This window comes from Lemur catta, chromosome 3 (assembly GCF_020740605.2).
Source record: "Lemur catta isolate mLemCat1 chromosome 3, mLemCat1.pri, whole genome shotgun sequence".
Classification (NCBI taxonomy): domain Eukaryota; kingdom Metazoa; phylum Chordata; class Mammalia; order Primates; family Lemuridae; genus Lemur; species Lemur catta.
Window position 1 is genome coordinate 45,282,038 of NC_059130.1, and position 19,463 is coordinate 45,301,500.

Genomic DNA, 19,463 nt, shown 5'->3' on the forward strand with positions numbered 1-19,463 from the left:
GTTATTTTCTGACTTAGTGTGGTTTATTCTGATTTGTTACTCTGGGTATTTATTATTGTGCTATTCAACATTGTCCTAATCATTCTTTAGGAGAGTATTTGTAAATTTCAAGAGTTTGAGTTTTTTTGTTAACTTTTATGAACATTTTCTCATTTTACTATATGTTGGTCAAATAAAATAGCCCATATAATTTCTGTGCTTTGTTATTTATTCTAGTTATGTTGGTGGTATGTTTAGAATGTATTTAATTTTTATAAAAATCTGCTATGTTTTTATCAGTATTTTTATTGAATCTGTAGGGGCTTGAGAATGGTATTTTTCTGTTTATTTCTCCTTACCTCTAATATTATTTTCTTTGTACATATTTGATATCATATATTCTGTGCATATAGATTTGTGATATTCCAGTTTCACCATTTTTACCCTAATGTATTTTTCCCCCTGATTTTCATTTTTTCCATTGTTAATATCGCTGCCCCTTTAGCTGTTTTGGTTTTGCTTGGTATATCTTTGTCCTCTAAGTTTTCATCTTTAGTTCACTTTATTTTTTGTGTCTCATATATAGCATATAGTTGGACTTAGTATTTGACCCAAATTCAGACTATCATTAAATGAGGTGTCTTAGTCTGTTTTGTATATAATTGTTTTGGCTATAAAGGAATATCTGAGGCTGGGTAATTAATAAAAAGTTGGCTGGAAAGTTCAAGATTGGGCATCTACATCTGGTGAAGGCCTCAGGCTGCTTTCATTCATGGCAGAAGGTGAAGGGGAGCCCACATGTGTGGAGATTACATGGTGAGAGGGAAGCAAAGAGAGAAGGGGGTTGGTTCTAGGCTCTTTTTAACAACCAGCTCTTGTAGAACTAATAGAATGAGAACTTACCTGTGAGGGAAGGCATTAATCTCTTCATGAGGGATCTGCTAGCGTGACCCAAACACCTTACGTTAGGCCACACCTCCAACATTGGGAATCAAATTTCAACATGATCTTAGTTACTCTGAGAGTAAAACTAAAAAGAAAAAAATTATAAAAAAAAATATGTCTGTATATAAATTTCAACATGCAGTTTGGAGGGAATAAGCATCCAAACCATAGCAGGGGACTTATAAACTGATTGATCCTACATTTGCCATCTTGTGTTACGAGTTTTGTTTATATTAAAATTGAATTACTATATTGGTGTTATTTTGCTATTTTTTCCCTTGTAAAGATTTTTATACACAAACTTTCTGTCTCAATTTTTTCTTAAAGTTTTAAAGATTCTTTATGAACCTACATAAATTGTTTCACTGACTCATGCACCCACCTACTAATATAGGACACTAGCTTTCTACAAGTTCATCTCAAATATTTCTAGGAGTTCCCAGTGAGAGAGGGAGATAGGCCTTGCTTGGTTAGATGCCATGTAAGAACCCCCTTTTTTACCTCTTCTTGCTCTGACTTCTTTCTAGCATATATCACTGTGTTTGCCAGGCACTGCTGCTTCAACAACAGTAGCTTTCCGTCTCCTGAGAACCAGTGGGTCTGCCAGGCCCTGTTGTGCCTGTGACTGAGTATTGCCATGACCCTGGCTATCTGCCGCTCATAAGTCTTTGCAGCCATCTTATTAGGTATGACCTGGTCACTATCATTAGCCTCTTAGAAAGATGCTGGCTATACAGTGTTTTCTCGTGAAATGGGAGATATAAGATGCTTGAATTTTAATAGTACTGCCAAAAATCAAATTTTTGCTAGTTCTATAAGCAAACCTATGAATCCAGCTGAGTTCACCCTAACTCACCTATGACTAGTACTATTCTACTTCTGCTATACTATATTTAAATAGTGCTATTGTGTGCTACTGGCTGTTATAAGCATTTTACATATAGAGGCTCATTTAATTCCCATTAACAACCCTGTCATGTAGGTATTATCCTTTTCACAGATGAGGAAAGAAACTGAGACCATTGAGAGGTTAAGTAATTTGCTGAAGTTCACACGTTTAGGGCAGAGATGGAGCTGGAATTGGAACCCTGGAAGTCTGGTAAACCTCTACTACCTTAACAGAAAAAAAAATTATATTGCTTTTTTTCTTATAAGTTTTAATTAGCTTTTAACAAAAAACAAAGTGAACTTTAAAAAGTTTTGCTGTAGCAGCAGATATGAGGTAGACAAGGACGCTTATGTTTTATGCAACCATGGGCAGGATAATTTCCTTTGACGTTTAATATACCCTGTATCCTAGCTTCTGACTTAATATTTAATCAGTTACAGTTATATATAACATTAAACATCTGTATGCTTCATCCGTGAAATGCTGCCATGTGTCCTAAAGGTGCTCATAGGCATACCACATCTTTAATTTATGGTGTTGTGGCAACTTGTATATAGAGGGGCCTCTTCTAGTCTTTATTTTACTGTAACTTATTCAGTTTGCTTTTCATCTCAGCCCACATTTCAGCCAGCAATCTTTTAATATTTTTTCTCATCATTATCTATAGTTTCATAGTCTTATTTATTAAATTTATTGTAAGCATAAAGCAAACATTTTCAATTTTTTTCTTATAGTAAACCCTTTCCAAAGATACACATTTCCTTTGCATTCCCATGATTTTTCCTTTTTCTTAAGTTATAGTGTTTTTTAGTAGACCCTAACTTGAGGAACCCATTCTCAACTGGGGTTCCTTGAGAGAATTAAACACTAATACCCTAAAGCAAAGGTTCACAAACTTTTAATATAAAGGGCCAGATAGTGTTATAGGCACTGCAGATCATATCTTCTGTTTTGCCTACTCAATTGCCATTGTAGCAGGAAGGCGGGCTTAGACAATAAGTGAGTGAGTGGGTGTGGCTGTGTTACAACGTGTTCATTTACAAAAACTGGTAGCAGGCTGCATTTGGCCTGCAGCCTGTAGCTTGCAAACCCCTGCCCTAAAAGCACCCATTGAATGAAATAAATTAATTTTATATCCTGTGCATCTAGAATAGTATTAGAAAATACCATCCTTGAGAAAATTGAGAAGATAGTCCATCATTCTCTGTGGTTCAGATGAGAATCTCTAGTTGAGATAGACTGAGGAGTAAGTAGTCTCTTCAAACTGGATGTTTGCAAGCAGTTACATCTGTGTGCTGGAGAGCAAATTGACATACTCAGCTCCTGGCTAAATATCTCATGTATAGGGATTGGTTATAATCTTCTTCTCTATGCCATACTGTGGGAGATTTTACCCCTGCCTGGCAACTCTCCTTATAAGTCTAGGTTGTTATTAGCATATAATCTCAATTTAACTCCTAAGGGCTGCCTCTCAGTCTGAGTGTCCTTCTTAGAGGGATGATGATAGGTAGCAGAGCCAAATTAGGGCAAATATGTTAATATTGATTTATTTACCTTGAACAGATAGCAAATCAGAGGGAAAAACTATGGACTCTAAAATATATATACCTGTACTTCAATTTATGTATTTATTTAAAACTGAAAAAAATTCACCTTTATTTGTTTCCACTTAAGATTTAAGCTGGATTTTCACTGTAACTCTTGGGGCAGCCTGTGTACCAACCCCTAGGACACTCATAATATTGCCACTTCCACACCCAAATAAATCTAGAACAATATATTAGCATCTCATTATACCTGTACTGTACTGCTTTGGTGACCTAGGCTACCTTATCTAGCACCCCTGCATCCATCCTGGATCATATAACCCTGATGCTAGTTTGCTTTCTTCCAAGTGGTACAAACCATGTTATATGATTTAAATTATGCAAGAACTCTAATTGTCTCTTTTATTGATATCAGTTGGTGTTAAACTGCCTATTTTGTTCAATTACCTTGCAATTTTGTTTCCTTTATTTGATGCAAGCCTGTCTTTATTTAAATAGTTGTATACTATTTCTAAAAATATTATTTAAATTTGAATGTACAAGAATATTTTATTGTCAGTTTCTTCTCTTACATTCTCCAACCATGATCGTTTTATGAACTTTATGGACAGAGGGAAGGATGTTCTTATCTCACTTTTTGATCATTTGACTATGCATAGTATTTTTTCTGGGATATTTGTTGCTATCTGTAATTCTTTTATCAGTATAAACATGCATCAGAATACCACAGCTTTCAGAATGTGCTATTTCTTCTTGCTTCCACCTTTCCTACTTCATTCAGCATCTCTCAGGATGTGTTATTTCATCTCCTATATAAATGAGGTAACTTTATGAGGACACTGTGAGTACAAGTGATAGAAACCCAACTTGAATTTCCTAATACTGTATCATTTAACCACACTGCTGGAAGAAAGACAGGGGTTGATCTGGCCTCAAGGAAGACTCTAAACAGAGACTTGGTCAATATCTCTGTTCTCTCTGGCTTTCATCTTTGCTTCTCTTGACTGTCAGCTTCATGCTTTATCTAAGCTTTTCTCAGGACCTTGGAAGAGGGAAGGACTGCCAACAGTGTGGGGCTCATACACTTGTGGACATAGCAGAGTGTTTTTTCCCCTGGTTGTAGCTAAAAAAAAAAAAAAAAATCCCAAAGAAGGACTCTGATTGGTTTGTGCCAATTATGGGCCCATTCATAGGTAAATTACTCTGGCCTAGGAAATGGAGTGTTGTGATTGGCCCTGCTTAGGTCTGGTGCCCACCTCTTGACCACTCAGTGAGGCTGTGGTTATAGGATTACCTAGGAAGATGACAGGTCCCTTTCTAATCAAATGGCTAGTGGGATCAGTTTTCCTAAGTGTGGGGGGAATGGGAGGGATGAATGCTAATCCCAAGAGAAGCAAGAAATTTTAGAAAGGCAAAATAATAGATGTCTGATATTGTATATGATTGGATACAGGGAGACCACTTATAAAGAGGATTTTGAACAATCCAAATGAAAGGTATAAGAATATGAAATAAGACACTGGGAGTGGAGGTGGAGAGGACATTATCTGACATTCAGAAAATTTAAGAGGTAGCATTCATGGAATTATAAGTAAACCATTATAAAACAAATTAGTTATGCAAACACCAGCCAAATAAAACAAATAGTCTGCTTTGCTTGATGCACTTTGATGTATGGTATGCAAATTTTTTTTTATTTTTTTGCTATATATGTATATGTAGGCTTCATTTACATAGTTATTGCGATTTGTTCAGACATCTGAACGTTTTTCTGTCTAGAACAGAGCAAAGGACATACAGTTATTGACAGTTTGTTGTTTCAAATTGTTAAACACACAACAGATTTCTTAAATGCCTTTCTATTTTACCTCCACACATAACCAAATGAATATTTAAAAAGCAATATCCTTGGACAGTTAACAGGCTGGGTAATATGTATGGATATGGTAATACCACATAAACTGAGTAAATAGTAACTTTCTAATAGGAATATGACATGTCTATGACTGTCTTTGGCAGAATGGCAACATTACTTAGACTATAATTGCTTTATTGGTTTATCTGTGAATAGAATTATTCTGTTCAAATAATACATTCCATAGGCAGGTCATAGTTTAATGTGATTATAGATTTATAATAGATATAGATTTATAATAGATATAGATTATAGAGTTCTCTTCATATTGTTTAATGCTTACAGCTTAATATTGCTTTCATATGTAGATCAGGATTTATATATAATCATGTAAAGTTTTTTTATTGTCATAAATGACTCCTTTGATGAAGCTGAGATAAAACTATTTTCATAATTATACTAATAGCTTATTTGCCTTTAAAAAATTTTTTTTAATTTAATTTTTTGAGACAGGTTTTGCTGTGTTGCCCAGGCTAGTCTTGAACTCCGGACTTAAGCAGTCATCCTACTTGATCTTCCCTATTAGATGGGATTACAGGTGGGAACCACCATATTCGGCTTGTTTGCTTGTTAAAATCTGTTGACATTTGCACTGATGGTGCAAAAGCAATGGTTGGTAAAACTGCTACTGCTTTAGAATGAATCAAGGCAGTGGCACCAAACTGTACTAGTAATTATTGTATTTTAAAAACATCATGCACTTGCAGAGTAAAAAAAGCATTCTTATTTAAGAATATCTTTGATGAAGAAGTAAAAATTATTAATTTTGTTAACTTTTGACCCTCAAGTATAGGTCTTTTTAATACTATCTGTGAAGAAATGGGAAATACACATAGCACTTTGGTTCCACATCATGGATGTCTTTAGGAAAAGCACTTGTACAGTTGCTTGACTCAACTATATGCTTTTTTTTTTTAATGAAATACCATTTTTGCTTGAAAGAATGACTAACAGACAAATGGTGGTTATTCAGACTTGGGTATATTACAGGCATTTTTTGAAAAATTAAGTGAACCTATCATTTCAAAGAAAACAATTGACAATAGTTTTTGCCAAAGATAAAAATCCAAGTGTAGATGAATTACAAATGAAAATAAAAATTAGAACATTAGAAAACTATATTCACCACCTTGAGCTTGACAGCTTCCCAATACATTGTGTAAAAGAAAAGAAAGACTACTCTGATGGAATTGATGGTGATATTGACAAATATGATTTTTTTGATGTGTAATAAAATGAGTCAGCATTTGGAAAATCTGTATAACTCAATGAACCAGTATCTGCCAAATGATTAATGTGTGGTATTACAAATCATGCATAGGTCAAAGATTCATTCAAAGTACATACAAGATAGACCAATGGATTTTCATGTAACAGGGTAAAAAAAGTTTATTGATATGGGTTTCAGATTATACATTGCAATGAATTTGTAAGAAACTACCATTTGTCAAGTAAATAAGGCTTATTTTAAAAGGCTATTAAAATACTCCACCATTTTCAAACTAAAAATACTTCAACCAAAACAACATATTGCAGCGGATTGAAAGCTGAAGTAGATGAGAGAATCCAGCTGCCTTCCAGTAAATCAGACATTAAAGAGATTTTTTAAATGTAAAACAATGTCACTTTTCTCACTAATTAAAAAAAATTGTCATTTTTCCTCACAAAAGATGTGATTTATGATAATATATAAAGGATTTTTGTTATATTTAAGTTAATATTAAAAATTTTAAATTTATAATGTAATAAATATTGATATAATCTATATAAATAAGAGTTATTTAGAGTCTTCAGTAATTTCTAAGAGCTAAAAGGGCCATGATACAATAAAGTTTGAGAACTTCTGCCCTGCAGGATAAAATTCAAACCTCAGTATATGGTTATCATGACTCCTGCCACTTCTCTTAACTTTTTTTCTACCCTTTTCCCCTCCACCCTCTGATTCAGTGAGATGAAAATATTTTTATTCCAAGAGAACCATGCTATTTTACACCTCTACGCCTTTGCTTAATGCTCCTTTTGCCATGAATATTTATTCTCCTCCAGATCTCTATGTAAAGCACTTGCTGCAGATGCCTTTTTGGAGTTTTATCTCTGGCCATATTCTTTTATCATAAATTCTACTATATCTAAACTTAATATAATGACTTCCACTTTCTTATACTTATTGTTTACATGGTATACCTTTTTTTTCTATCCATTTCTTTTAACCTACCTGTGTCTTTATGATTAAAGTTGGTTTCTTGTATACAGCATATAATTAGGTCTTGTTTTATTAAGCCATCTAAAAATCTCTGTCTTTTATTGGGAATTTTTAGTGCACTAACATTTAATGTAATTGGGATTGGTTTTAGGTATACTATTTTATATTTGTTTTACTATTTGTTTTCTATTCCCCCTTCCTTTTTTATTTTGAACTTTATCTTTTCCTTCCTTCTATTAGATTAATGGAATATTTCTTAGAATCCCATTTTAATTTATTCATTGGCCTTTTAGGTATATATCTTTCCTTTTGTTCTTTTTATTTCTTTTATCTTTTTAAGTGGTTACTCAAGTTATGTGGTTCTCAAACTTGAGTATGTGGCAGAATCACCTGGAGGTCCTGTCAAAACAATAATTTTTGGGCTCTACTCCATGAGTTTGTGATTTAATGGGTCTAGGTTTGGTCCTGATAATTTGTATTTCTAACAAGTTCCCAGGTGTTGATGCTGCTGATTTGGGGACTATTCTTAGATCATCTCTGTTCTAAGGAATAAAATATACATCCTAAATTTTCACAGTCTACTTAGAGTTAATAATATTGTACTACGTTGCTTAAAATGTAGAAATCTTTCAATGGTATAGTTCATCTATCACCTTTACCCAGGTTTATGCTATATTTCTAACATGTATTACAAATATAGACATTTTAAGACCCACAATACAATGTTAAAATTTTTGCTTTAATCAGTCATGTATATTTTAAAGAAATTAATAGGAAAAACTAGTCTTGTGTATTTATCCATATATTTATCTTTATGCTCATTATTTGTTCCTGAAGATCCTGTTTCCATTTCATTTCATTTCCCCTCAGTTTGAATAACTTCCTTCAACATTTATCTTAGTATGGGTTTGCTGGCAACAAATTCCTTTAGATTTCTTCTATCGGAAAATGCCTTTATTTTACTCACTATTGAAGGATTTTGTGCTAGTATAGAATTTCAGGTTGAAAGTTTTAATTTTTTTTTGTAGCACATTAAAAATTTCAGTTGTCCATTGGCCTTCATTGCTTCTGATGAGAAGTCAGCAGTCATTGAAATTGCTATTCTCTATATGCAATGTGTCATCTATTCTCATTTCAGCTCTAACTTACCTACATCCCTCATTATATCCTTCTAACTCTATCATTGGAATGCAGTCCCATATCACTAATTTTGTGTAGAGTTTCTTTATTCATTCAGCCATTGGATATGGTGCATCTCCAAATTCTGATGAGTTTTCTACTCTTTAATGCTACATATAGCATATTTGGGGTTTCTACATCCAAACTAATTCAGTGTCTTTTCCCTTTATTAATTTGGGTTCATTATTTGTTTTATTCTTAAAGATGCTCTCATTCTTCCAGTCACTTGGACTCAAAATCATGAAGTCATCTTTTACCCTTCTTTCATCTTCACACTCTGTATACAGTTTGTTCCTGTTGCTTCTTGTTTGGAAATGTCTTACCATTACCTCCTTCTTTTACTACTGCTGCCATCCAAGTTTTAGAGTTCAAAATAAGACAAAATATTTAAAGATATAATGGCTGAACTTTTTCCAGTTAGCATGCTAGATGATTTCAGAAGCCTTTGCTATTCCTTCTATCCTTTCTTATTCTTTTCTTCAGACCAGCATGCCCATCACTATTACATTAGTAATCTTCCTAAAATACTACTTTTACTTTGTATTCTTCTGCTCACATTTTTAGTGACTCCCCATTTCTTTTGGCAGTATTTCTTTTGGCAGGAAAATTATTCTTATAGACTTCTAGTGATGACATAAATTATTTTAATTTTTAGTGATGCATCTTAAATATGTCCAAAAATATAAACTTTTGCACATACAACTGTATAACTAAAATAATTTACAAATTCATTACAAACAGAACTATAAATGAATAAAATTTAAGTTAATAATATTAATATGTGACAAAAGATGTTATTTGCCAGAAACAATCTTAACATGAATGTGGTACAGACTCTGAGTTAGGCATGGGCCTGTTCTACTGTGATCACTCAATTAGCCCAATACTTTTCTGTCTTCAAACTTCTGAGAAGCCTTTGTTTCTATAGCATGCTATGATATCATTTGACTTTCACTTGGTACAAATGTATCATTTGAGAAATAGATCCACTTCTATCTTTTCTCATACCTCAACCTGCTACAATTGCAGTAGCACTGCTTGGCCACAGTAACATAGTAGATTAAACTGCACATTCCGGCGCTAATACTGCTTGGTCATTTGAGGTTACTAGGTGAGCATCTAGATGATCCAGTGTATGTTGTGTTTGTTTAAGAGACAGAGCGAGACAGAGTTTTAGTTGACTTAAAAAAAAAAGAATCTTAGAAGATTTTTATGGAAAGCAAGTAGAATCTCAAAATCAGTCCCTACCCCCAGAATCTATAGATCCCATTATAAAACTTATCTGTGGGATAAAGACCCACAGATAAAGATAACTTATGTTATTTTTATAACTTATGTCTATCCCATATAACTTATGTCTATCCCATTATAAAACTTATCTGTGGGATAAAGACCCACAGATAAAGATAACTTATGTCAACATAAAGATTCCTTATGTTGACATCCAAGGCCTTTATCAATTTGGATTAAATCTCTTTTCCTTTTCAATTTTGTTTTTGTTTTTTCTCACTGTCATGTAAACATGCTTACTCTTTCCCAGATACATGCCTTATCTTCTGTACCTATGTAAGCCCACCTGTCTATAGCCTTTAAGAAGCATTCATGCCTTCATTTCCCCTTGAAGCTTCTGCCTACCTTTTCAGTTACAATTTGATTTTTCTCCTTTGAAGTTTTTGAATTGCTTCCGTATCTAGTACTCTAACATTTCATTTTTTTATGATGTTATTTTTAATTATTTGATTTATATGTTCACTACATCACTAAACTTTAGGGCCCTTAAGGGCAAAATAGCTTAAAAGTTTTTTGTATAATTCACAGGATCATTGTTGATATTCTTGAAGCGCTTATTAGGGGAATCAAATGATTAAATGTAATGCTCAGTATTAGAGATTTGGTTTCTTTTGCAAAACTATGTGTTTTCTTAAAATAGAATATAAGAAAAGTACTTTGATGTAGAAAATTTACATTTCTAAGAAACTAAAATGCCTTAAAATGTTATATTTTTGCACCTCTTTGTTCTTCATTTTCAGGACTGTTGGGAAAGATTGTGATGGCTATCCGAGATGCAGGTTTTGAAATCTCAGCTATGCAGATGGTAGGTAGTTCACAATAAGCCATAATGTATTGGGGAATTTTTTTTTAAAATAAGCTTTGACATGCTTTGTCCTACACCCAGCATAAGCTCCAAATAGCATATATGCCACACTTTGTCCTACACCCATGATAGGCTCCTAACAGTACATATGCCACACTTTGTCCTACACGCAGCATTAGCTCCAAGCAGTATATATGCTACGCATTGTCCTACACCCAGCATAAGCTCCAAACAGTGTATATGCCACGCTTTGTAAAAAAAAAATAAAAAATAAATAAATAAATAAAATAAAATAAAATAAGCTTTGAAGTGTTTTCCATTGAATGTTCTTGTGCATGAACTCAACTTATTAAAAATAAAACACGGAACTCAATAACCTCCTTATAATTATATGGTTTTACTTATATAATCTTTTACTGAGAAAATTAATACTCAAATGATATATTTAATTTAAGCTTATAAGGTAAGTGTATACAATTATTGAACTTTAGTTACAGAATAAATAAGGACCCAAAAAATGTGTTTAGTTCTTATAAACAAAAAATAGAATCAAAGTGAGCAGTCATTTTTCTGTCTCTTCTGGGTTCCTAAGTAGATATGAAGAAAGAGAATCAGTTCAGATTTCTTCCCTGACCAGTGTCTTTTGTTGATTTCTGGACTTTCACTCAGGACCTTCTTGGAAGTCAGTGTATTTCAGCCCCTCTGTTGCCACTTGTACCGCTGGACCTCCAGAGCCCACATTTGTTCAAAATTGCTCTGCTTACACATCCCTAGAAAATCCTTCACTGAAGATACAACATCTGCTCTGGCAGAGGTCATACCTTCCTGATGTACTCACTGGTGCATTTGAAAAGAAATAATTTGGGTACCAAATTATTATATCAATCAGATAAACAATTTGGCTTTTACAATGTTTGAAGCCCCTCAAGTTTATGCCTTTTTGATAGTGAAATAACAAAATACTCATTTTGAAGCTGATAATTTTCTTACCAATATTATTTATATCCTCTTTTTCTGAAAACAAACTGCTTTTGATCTCTATAAAGTGTTAGGATTGCTTAAAGTCTGGGGTCAGATCATAAGTTGGGGTTCTGCCTATTTTGTGCCAATAAGCCTAAACGAACAAAATAAAAATTTAGAAATATCAACTAGCTTGCAAAGTCATCAAGCAAAACTTGTAGACTGATGAGAAAATTGATATTTGAAGAATCTTACCTATGATTATAAAGAAATTATTAGCCAAAACTTTCTAAAAGTATTAGCTTGGTGATGTTTTAATGAGATTATAGGATGGTACCTAAGCCTACTTCAGAAATAATAACTGTAGAAATTTTAGTTCTGAACATTGACCTAACTCTAGGCCTATAACCTAGCACAATGATTGGCTATAGTTGGTACTCAGTGAAAAAAATAATAATGAAAAAATGGTTAATTGAACCTATTGGAGGGCATGGTAGTGTAGTGGCAAGCACAGTCAGCTTTTGAAGTCAGAAAGATCTGTTTCTGAATTGGGGTCAGCTGCTTTCTAAGCATGTGACCTTGGTCAAATGTCAAACATTCTTAGTCACAGTTTTCTCATCTAGGCAATGAGAACATTAGTATTTGTTTAAATGGGTTATTCTGCAGATTAAATGAAATACCCATTTCCAGCTCTAATTACTATTTAATAAATTATATCTCTGTTAATATTTCATTGCATTAATAACTAAAGTTGTGTGGATGTAGGATAAAAAAACACTGAAATCATACAGAATTCCTTCCATATAATAGTAGTGTTGCCTATGAAGACAAATCCTCCCAACTTGGGTTATTGTCTGTATAGGCAGAAATTTTTCAGTGATCTTCAGTCATGGTAACAATAAAGAAGCAAAGTGGGATTAAAAATAAAATTACAAATTCTAAGGCTATGTTTTTGAAAATTAAGGTCTTAGTTTTTAAGACCCTAGAACATAATGAAATTTTGCTCCTAACTGAATTTAAACCCAGCATTGTTAAGAATGCGTCTTTCTAGGCTTATTTCATAAGCATACCCTCCCAATTCTTTATGAAGATTATCAGGAAGTCCAGATGACTTGTGTAAGTACCTTGTTATGAACCAGACTGACTAGGGATTTTTCTGAGTGTCTGGGAGGAAAATGGTATTTTTTTCTGCCTCCTGTATAAAATCTGAAGTACTTTTCTTTAGTGATATTTTTTTCTTGTGCCCCTAAATCTGTGATAGCACAATTAACATTGCATGTAAATCTTTTTATGTTATCAAGAATGAAGTTTTATTCAGAGAAAGGTGTAGTGTAGTAATTAAGACCATGATCAATGGGCTCAGACTGCTTTGAACAGAACACCAGTTTGGGAAGGTTGTATAACCCCTCTGAGTCTTAGTAGCCTCATCTATAAATTGGAGCTATTAATACTACCTCTGCAGTAGGGTTGTTGTGAGTATTAAATGAGATAATACATGTACAAAACTTAGAACAATGCTTGACACATTAAGTACTCAATAAATGTTATCCAGTATTAATAACACCTTTTCTTCAAAGAGTAATTTATCCTAGGTTTACATTTTAAAGTAAAGAAAATATATCCAAGAAGTAATAAATGTTGAGTGCTAAGTGTGACTCACTTATTTTTCTTTCGTTGGTTGACTTATGGTTTTGTTTTGCTTTATTTTTTAATATAGTTCAATATGGATCGAGTTAATGTTGAAGAGTTCTATGAAGTTTATAAAGGAGTAGTGTCTGAGTATAATGTAAGTATCAAAGCAAATGTAAAAATATTTGTTAAATAAAAATTAGAGTAGGCCATTGTTTTAGACTAAACTATACTAGGCCCCAATAGATCAGACTAAAAATTAAAATGGAGTCAGTTGTGCTAAAGTTCCATGCCACCAAACTGAAACTAAGTTGTTACCCGACTTTCTGCTAAGAAATCCAGAGAGAGAGAGAACAGCCAAATTTCCTAAATAGGCCAGTTTCGATGGGCATAATAATGAATTTTCCCTCTGCCTTTAATCCTTAAAACAAAAAGTAACCAGAAGTAACCTGATGTTAACCAATTAGTTATTTTTCTATTGTTCTGTTTTTCTATTCCAGTCTTGCAAGGAAGATAACTTTGAAATAACCAATTCACTTTTTGTTCTTTGTTTTTCCTTTATTTAGCACTTTTCCGTCTATAAAACCACCCCCTCTGCTCAGCTCATTGGAACAACTCATTCTGTTTTATGGAATGAAGTGTTGCCTGATTTTAGAATCATGAATAAAGCCAATTGAGATCTTTAAGCTAAATTTGTTATAATTTTTTTCCTTTGACAGTACTGAAAACAATTTGTGTATCTCAGATCTTGAGGATCTCAGTATAATTTATAATCATGAAAGTATTCCTTAAAGTATTCTTTCTGCTAGCTGGTAGGTGATCATATCCAGTGACTGGGGCATTCTTATCCCTGAGAGCCAGTGGAAAATATAATATTGTTTCATTTATTAAACCAAAATATACAGAAGAAAAAAAAAGACAAAAAAGCATTGACAGCAAGACAAACTTTTCTGGGATATTGACACATTTTGACATTATCTAATAGTCTTAGTTTACTCAGAGTAGAAGACTGTCCAAAATGCTTTAGAAAGTTAAAAATAAATAGCTCTTGGCCAGGTGCCAGGGTTCACGCCTGTAATCCTAGCACTTTGGGAGTACAAAGAAGCTTGAGACCAGGAGTTCAAGACGAGCCTGAGCAACATACCAAGACCCCATCTCTCAAAAAATAGAAAAAAAAAATATAGTTCTTAACAATATAGTTATCACTCCACAGTAGTACTTACTATCTACCTTAACGATGCAAATGCAGGTGTAATAAACTGAAAGTATGACTGATAGTGACAAAATAATGACTTGAAGGGATTTATACAAAAGTCAATGAAATGTGTTCTTGAAAACAAATGACTATATTCAAATGAGCCAAATCTTGTTCCTTAATGTAGCACACAGTAGATATTTAACAAAAGTTAGTTTCCTTTCCCTCCTCTTTATCGAATTATTTTAGGAACATTTGTGCTAGTACACTGCCTATCACCCAAGGTGTTTTTATGGAGAGTTTTGGCTTTTCAAAACTATGGCATAAAGTTCACTATTCATGATAATGAGACTAGATTTCCTTCTCACTTTTCTATGCCCTTTCCTTTAAGCCTATCTTAAAAGTAGAAAAATGTGCTAGTCCAAGAGCCTTTTTCTTAATTAGCCCTATACAATAAAAGTCAATTATGAAATATTTTACTTTGGGCCTGGTATACTGATTGTATTCCACCCTTCTTTAGAAAGACCAGAATGGGTTTTTTGTTTCCCTTTTGTTGTAGCGTATCAAAGTTTAATCTTATCAGCTTTTTCATCTTAGTGTTATGGCCATTCTTTTCTTAAATAGAAAAGATCTTAAAATGTATTCTTATCTTAAAATTATTTATTCAACCAGTGACAACTGTTTTCCATTTTTTAAATCTTTTATATTTATTCTCCTTTTATTTGTTCAGTCTGACTTTTAAAAACTATAGTTAAAGGCAACTACCTTCTTTATATTATATTATACTTTAATTATATATAAGGTAAAGACACTCATGGAAGCAAATCCCACAGCAGCCTTGATCTTTATTTATATCCTCATATAATATCATGAAATACTGAATTTGGTAACAAATAGCAGTTTCGAGCACGAATGTTTTATGTATATACTTGAGGTGGCCCATATCTCCCTTTGGAAAAACACTTTTTTAAAAACCCATCTCTAACTTTTAATGTCTGCTATATTGTGCTTTAAAATACCATGTATGTATTTTCTGCTTATGTGATAGACATTTGCTCTTAGTACTTTTTGATCTTGGGATTCTGAAGGTAAAGATAAGAGCATAGCTAGGTGGGTGTATCATTTCTCTTAAGAAATCAGTAATTCGGATGACAGTAGCAATATGATAGCTAATATTGGGACAGCCCAGAATTGTTGGTGTTTATATCCTTTCTTCTGTGTAATCTTCTCAGTAAGATATTTAATATACTTACCTTTAAAATCTTGTAATAATAATAAAAATACCTGCCTAGAATAAAGAAAATATACACTATTGGGGAAGAAAAAACTACCTTATTTCAGAGAAATTATTTCTTTGTGAGTAATTTTTAGTAATATTTATGATTATATATTCAGCTTAAAACAGCCTATTCAGCTTAAAACAAATATATCAAGTCATTATTGTAGTGGTCTGTCAATGAGAAAATGAACTAGAATATATGAATCACCACATATCAATATCCAGATGTCTTTATGAGAATTTATTGTGTTTATATGATATAAAATTTTATTTAAACTAAGAAAACTTCTTGAAAACTTTCCCCAAACATAAATAAGAATTTTTTATCCCAGTAATGTTTTTTCAAAGTAAATGATATTCTTAGGAATGGTACGTAATCTCTGATGTTTTTAAAGTTCTTGAAAGTCACATTAGTGGTTCCATTTCTTTATTTTAAATTTAAGATGTGTTGATACAGGGGTATGAAATGAACTACTTACATATAGAGTATATAGGGTGAAACAATAACAGTACATTATTGTACCAAATTGTTTTTGTTACTCTACCCTTTTAGGTTTTCCCACATTACTTCCTTCAAACTATATACTTTTCATATCTTCCCAAATTAATTGCGACCAGCCCACAACTTCCTAAATTCAGTTCCCTTCTTTTTTGTTTTTTACTGTGGAGTCATATGCTAGGTTCAAATCCTGAATCCTCCAGTTGTGTGACCATAGACAATTTATTTACCTTCTTTAAGCCTTGATTAACCCATGTATAAAATAAGAATAATGCTACCTTATGAGATTATTGTGAGAATTAAATAAATCATGTAAAACAGTCTCACATATTAAGAGTACTTAATAAATATTAGCTGATGTTATTGTTTTTGTTATTTAATCTGATATAATTCTTTGGCAGTAGATTTCATTTTGATCATTTATACCTATATTTCAACACTTGCAGTCATAAAAAGATGTTAATTCCTGTCTCATAGTGTTATGATTCATTTATTCACCACATGTATATTGAGTATCTACTATAATGCCAGACAGTCAGTGATGAACAAAAAAGCATACTACCTACATTCATGGAGCTTATGTTCTGGTGAGGATAGACATTAAATCGAATGATCCCACATACAACTACCTAAGCACAGACGTCAAAGCGCTGAAAAGGAAACAAACAGGTTCCATATGAGGACTTTCCGCTCTGGCGGGTAGAGGCACAAGCTCTTTGCAGCCTTGTGCTATCTCTGTGAGTTGTTTGATCCACTGCTTTCTAGTAATTCTTCCCTTAGCCTCAGGTAGTTTCCTTTATACTTCCCACAGACTCTTAGCCAAAGACTCATGTGAACTTCTGTGCAGATCCTGTAGCTTACACTCTGCATAGCTCCCCACATCTCTCCAGTATTCTGCTCTGCAAATTCTAGCTACAGCCTCCTTGAACTTCAGTCTTTGTCTCTTCAATTCATTGAAACTGTTGAGCTCTGTTGTGTTTCCTCTGCCTGGTCTGGGGTCTGGAAACTGCCTCCAGGCAGTAAGATGGACCAGTTATACAACTGATCACCTCATTTGTTTCCCTACTCTCGGGGTTATAGTCCTTTGCTGTCTGTCATCCAGTGTATGAAAACTGCTGTTTCATGCATTTTATCTAGTTTCTAGAGGTTTAATGTGGGAGAATAAATCTTGTTCCTGTTATTTCTTGTTGCTAGAACACATTATGATTTTAAAAGATTCTTCAGGAGAAATTCTTTGAAATTTATATTTTTAAGAATGTTAATTTGAGAACACTGTGTTCAAGGAGAGGAAGGCCTTTGAGAAGAAGATATATTAGAAAATAATTTCAAATAATGAAAGTATCAGGTGGTAAAGCATTACACTAAAAAATGTGGTAGGAATGTTGGTAGGAATGGAGATGAGGGAACATATCTAAAAAATATTTTTGCAGGGAAAATGGACAGAATTTGGAAATTGCTTGCTGTGTGGGATACAGATGGGGAGAAGTTAAAGACGACTTTAACAAGATTAGTGGAATAGTTACATAATTAAAAGAGAAGGGGTAAAAGTTTATTAAATTCTTTTGTTTCTTTTGTATGTCGTAGGAGATGGTGACAGAAATGTATTCTGGCCCTTGTGTAGCAATGGAGATTCAACAGAATAATCTTACAAAGACATTTCGAGAATTCTGTGGACCTGCTGATCCTGTAAGTTATTGTTTAAAATATCAATCTAGTTTGTGTTATCCATTAACTAAATATTTTAATAGGTTTGAAATTTTTCGTTTGTTCCTTTTAAAAAATAATATAAAAGTGAATGTTATATATAAATTTTTAGTCAAAATAGCATTTTACATTATTTTTATGTAATGTTTCAATAAAAAGAAAATTTTTATTAATCTAATGACAATATAGAATGGCAGAAACATTTACTATGGCATTTACTTTTGTTATTTCTTCTTGCTAAATTATCTAGGTAAGTTAATTTTGCAAATTTTATAATAGAAATTATCTAAGGTATTATCTTTTGACATAGGGAGGCTCTATAAATAGAGGTCTAAATGTGAGGAATACTAATATGGTGGCATCATAGCAAAACAGGAATAAATACAAGCAGTGAGACTTACATGAAACTTGATATTCTCTAGTGTACCTTTCAATCTGCTTTTGGGTTTTTTCCTGTGGACATTTGGTGGTATGTGTTTGTGAGAGAGAGTAGAGGCGGGGTCGTTGAAAAGTAGAAGCAGCATTAGAATACGTATGATAAAGCTCCACGTAAATGTTAGAAGCTGAATAGGATTATGGGAAATAATACTGATTTTAAACACTAACTCTAATTTAAATTTGTGGTTCCTTTATTTCACTATCAATTGAAAATAGTTTATTGAAAATGAGTAGCCAATTCAATTTATTAATAATTTAATTCATAGCATTTATTGAGTACACTTAGATGCAAGACACTAAGTCAACAGTGCCTGTTAAGAAATTATCTTGTGTGAAATTGCTGCTAGATTATGCCCAGTAGAGGATAACAATATATCTGTTGTCAATGATCTAAGAGTACACACATAAAGATTTTTTAGACAATGTACAGAGCAACATACAAATAAGAACCAAAATATTTTATTTCAGGTAAAATTCAAATGTTGAAGGATTGTATAGTAAACGAGCAATTAATATGGCCTGAAGGTAATTAAGAAAACTCAGAAAGAGAGATGCAAACAAGGATTTGAAAGATGAATCAGGGCACAAAGAGAATGGGAAAAACTCTAACGTGTACAAGACAACAATGAGAGGATTTGCAAATTTATTATGGTAAACAGAAAAAATATTTCCTTGGCTTCATTGGGAAATGCATACCTGGAAGCACAAGGAAATATGTTGTTTTAAATAGAGGAAATAAGTTGGAGAGTCCAGTAAGATGAGTGTGAGATGGACGCCCTTAAAAGCCAGGCAAAGAACTGTAGATTCTGTATAATTTGAATCTCACATAGTAGGAAACAGGAATTCCTTATATGTAGCTTAATTTTGACCATACTGAATTATTTCTTTAATGCAACTAGAGAAAACTAAATTGGAAAAGATTAAAGACAGAGAGGCTGTAGAAATAGAAAGGAGCACCCCTGATGACATCAGTAGCGAAAGTCAGCAGGACCTCCTTTGTATCTATT

General features: G+C 32.9%; 1 protein-coding gene across 2 annotated transcripts in view; it reads left to right on the forward strand.

Moving 5' to 3' along the window:
- NME7 (NME/NM23 family member 7) overlaps nucleotides 1-19,463 on the forward strand; it is a 190,149-nt gene that overhangs the window by 88,397 nt on the left and 82,289 nt on the right. For both annotated transcript variants that reach the window (XM_045547425.1, XM_045547426.1), the window contains exons 8-10: nucleotides 10,688-10,752; nucleotides 13,430-13,498; nucleotides 17,899-18,000. In XM_045547425.1, the coding sequence (XP_045403381.1) occupies nucleotides 10,688-10,752; nucleotides 13,430-13,498; nucleotides 17,899-18,000 (236 nt within the window). The remainder of the gene's footprint in view (nucleotides 1-10,687; nucleotides 10,753-13,429; nucleotides 13,499-17,898; nucleotides 18,001-19,463) is intronic.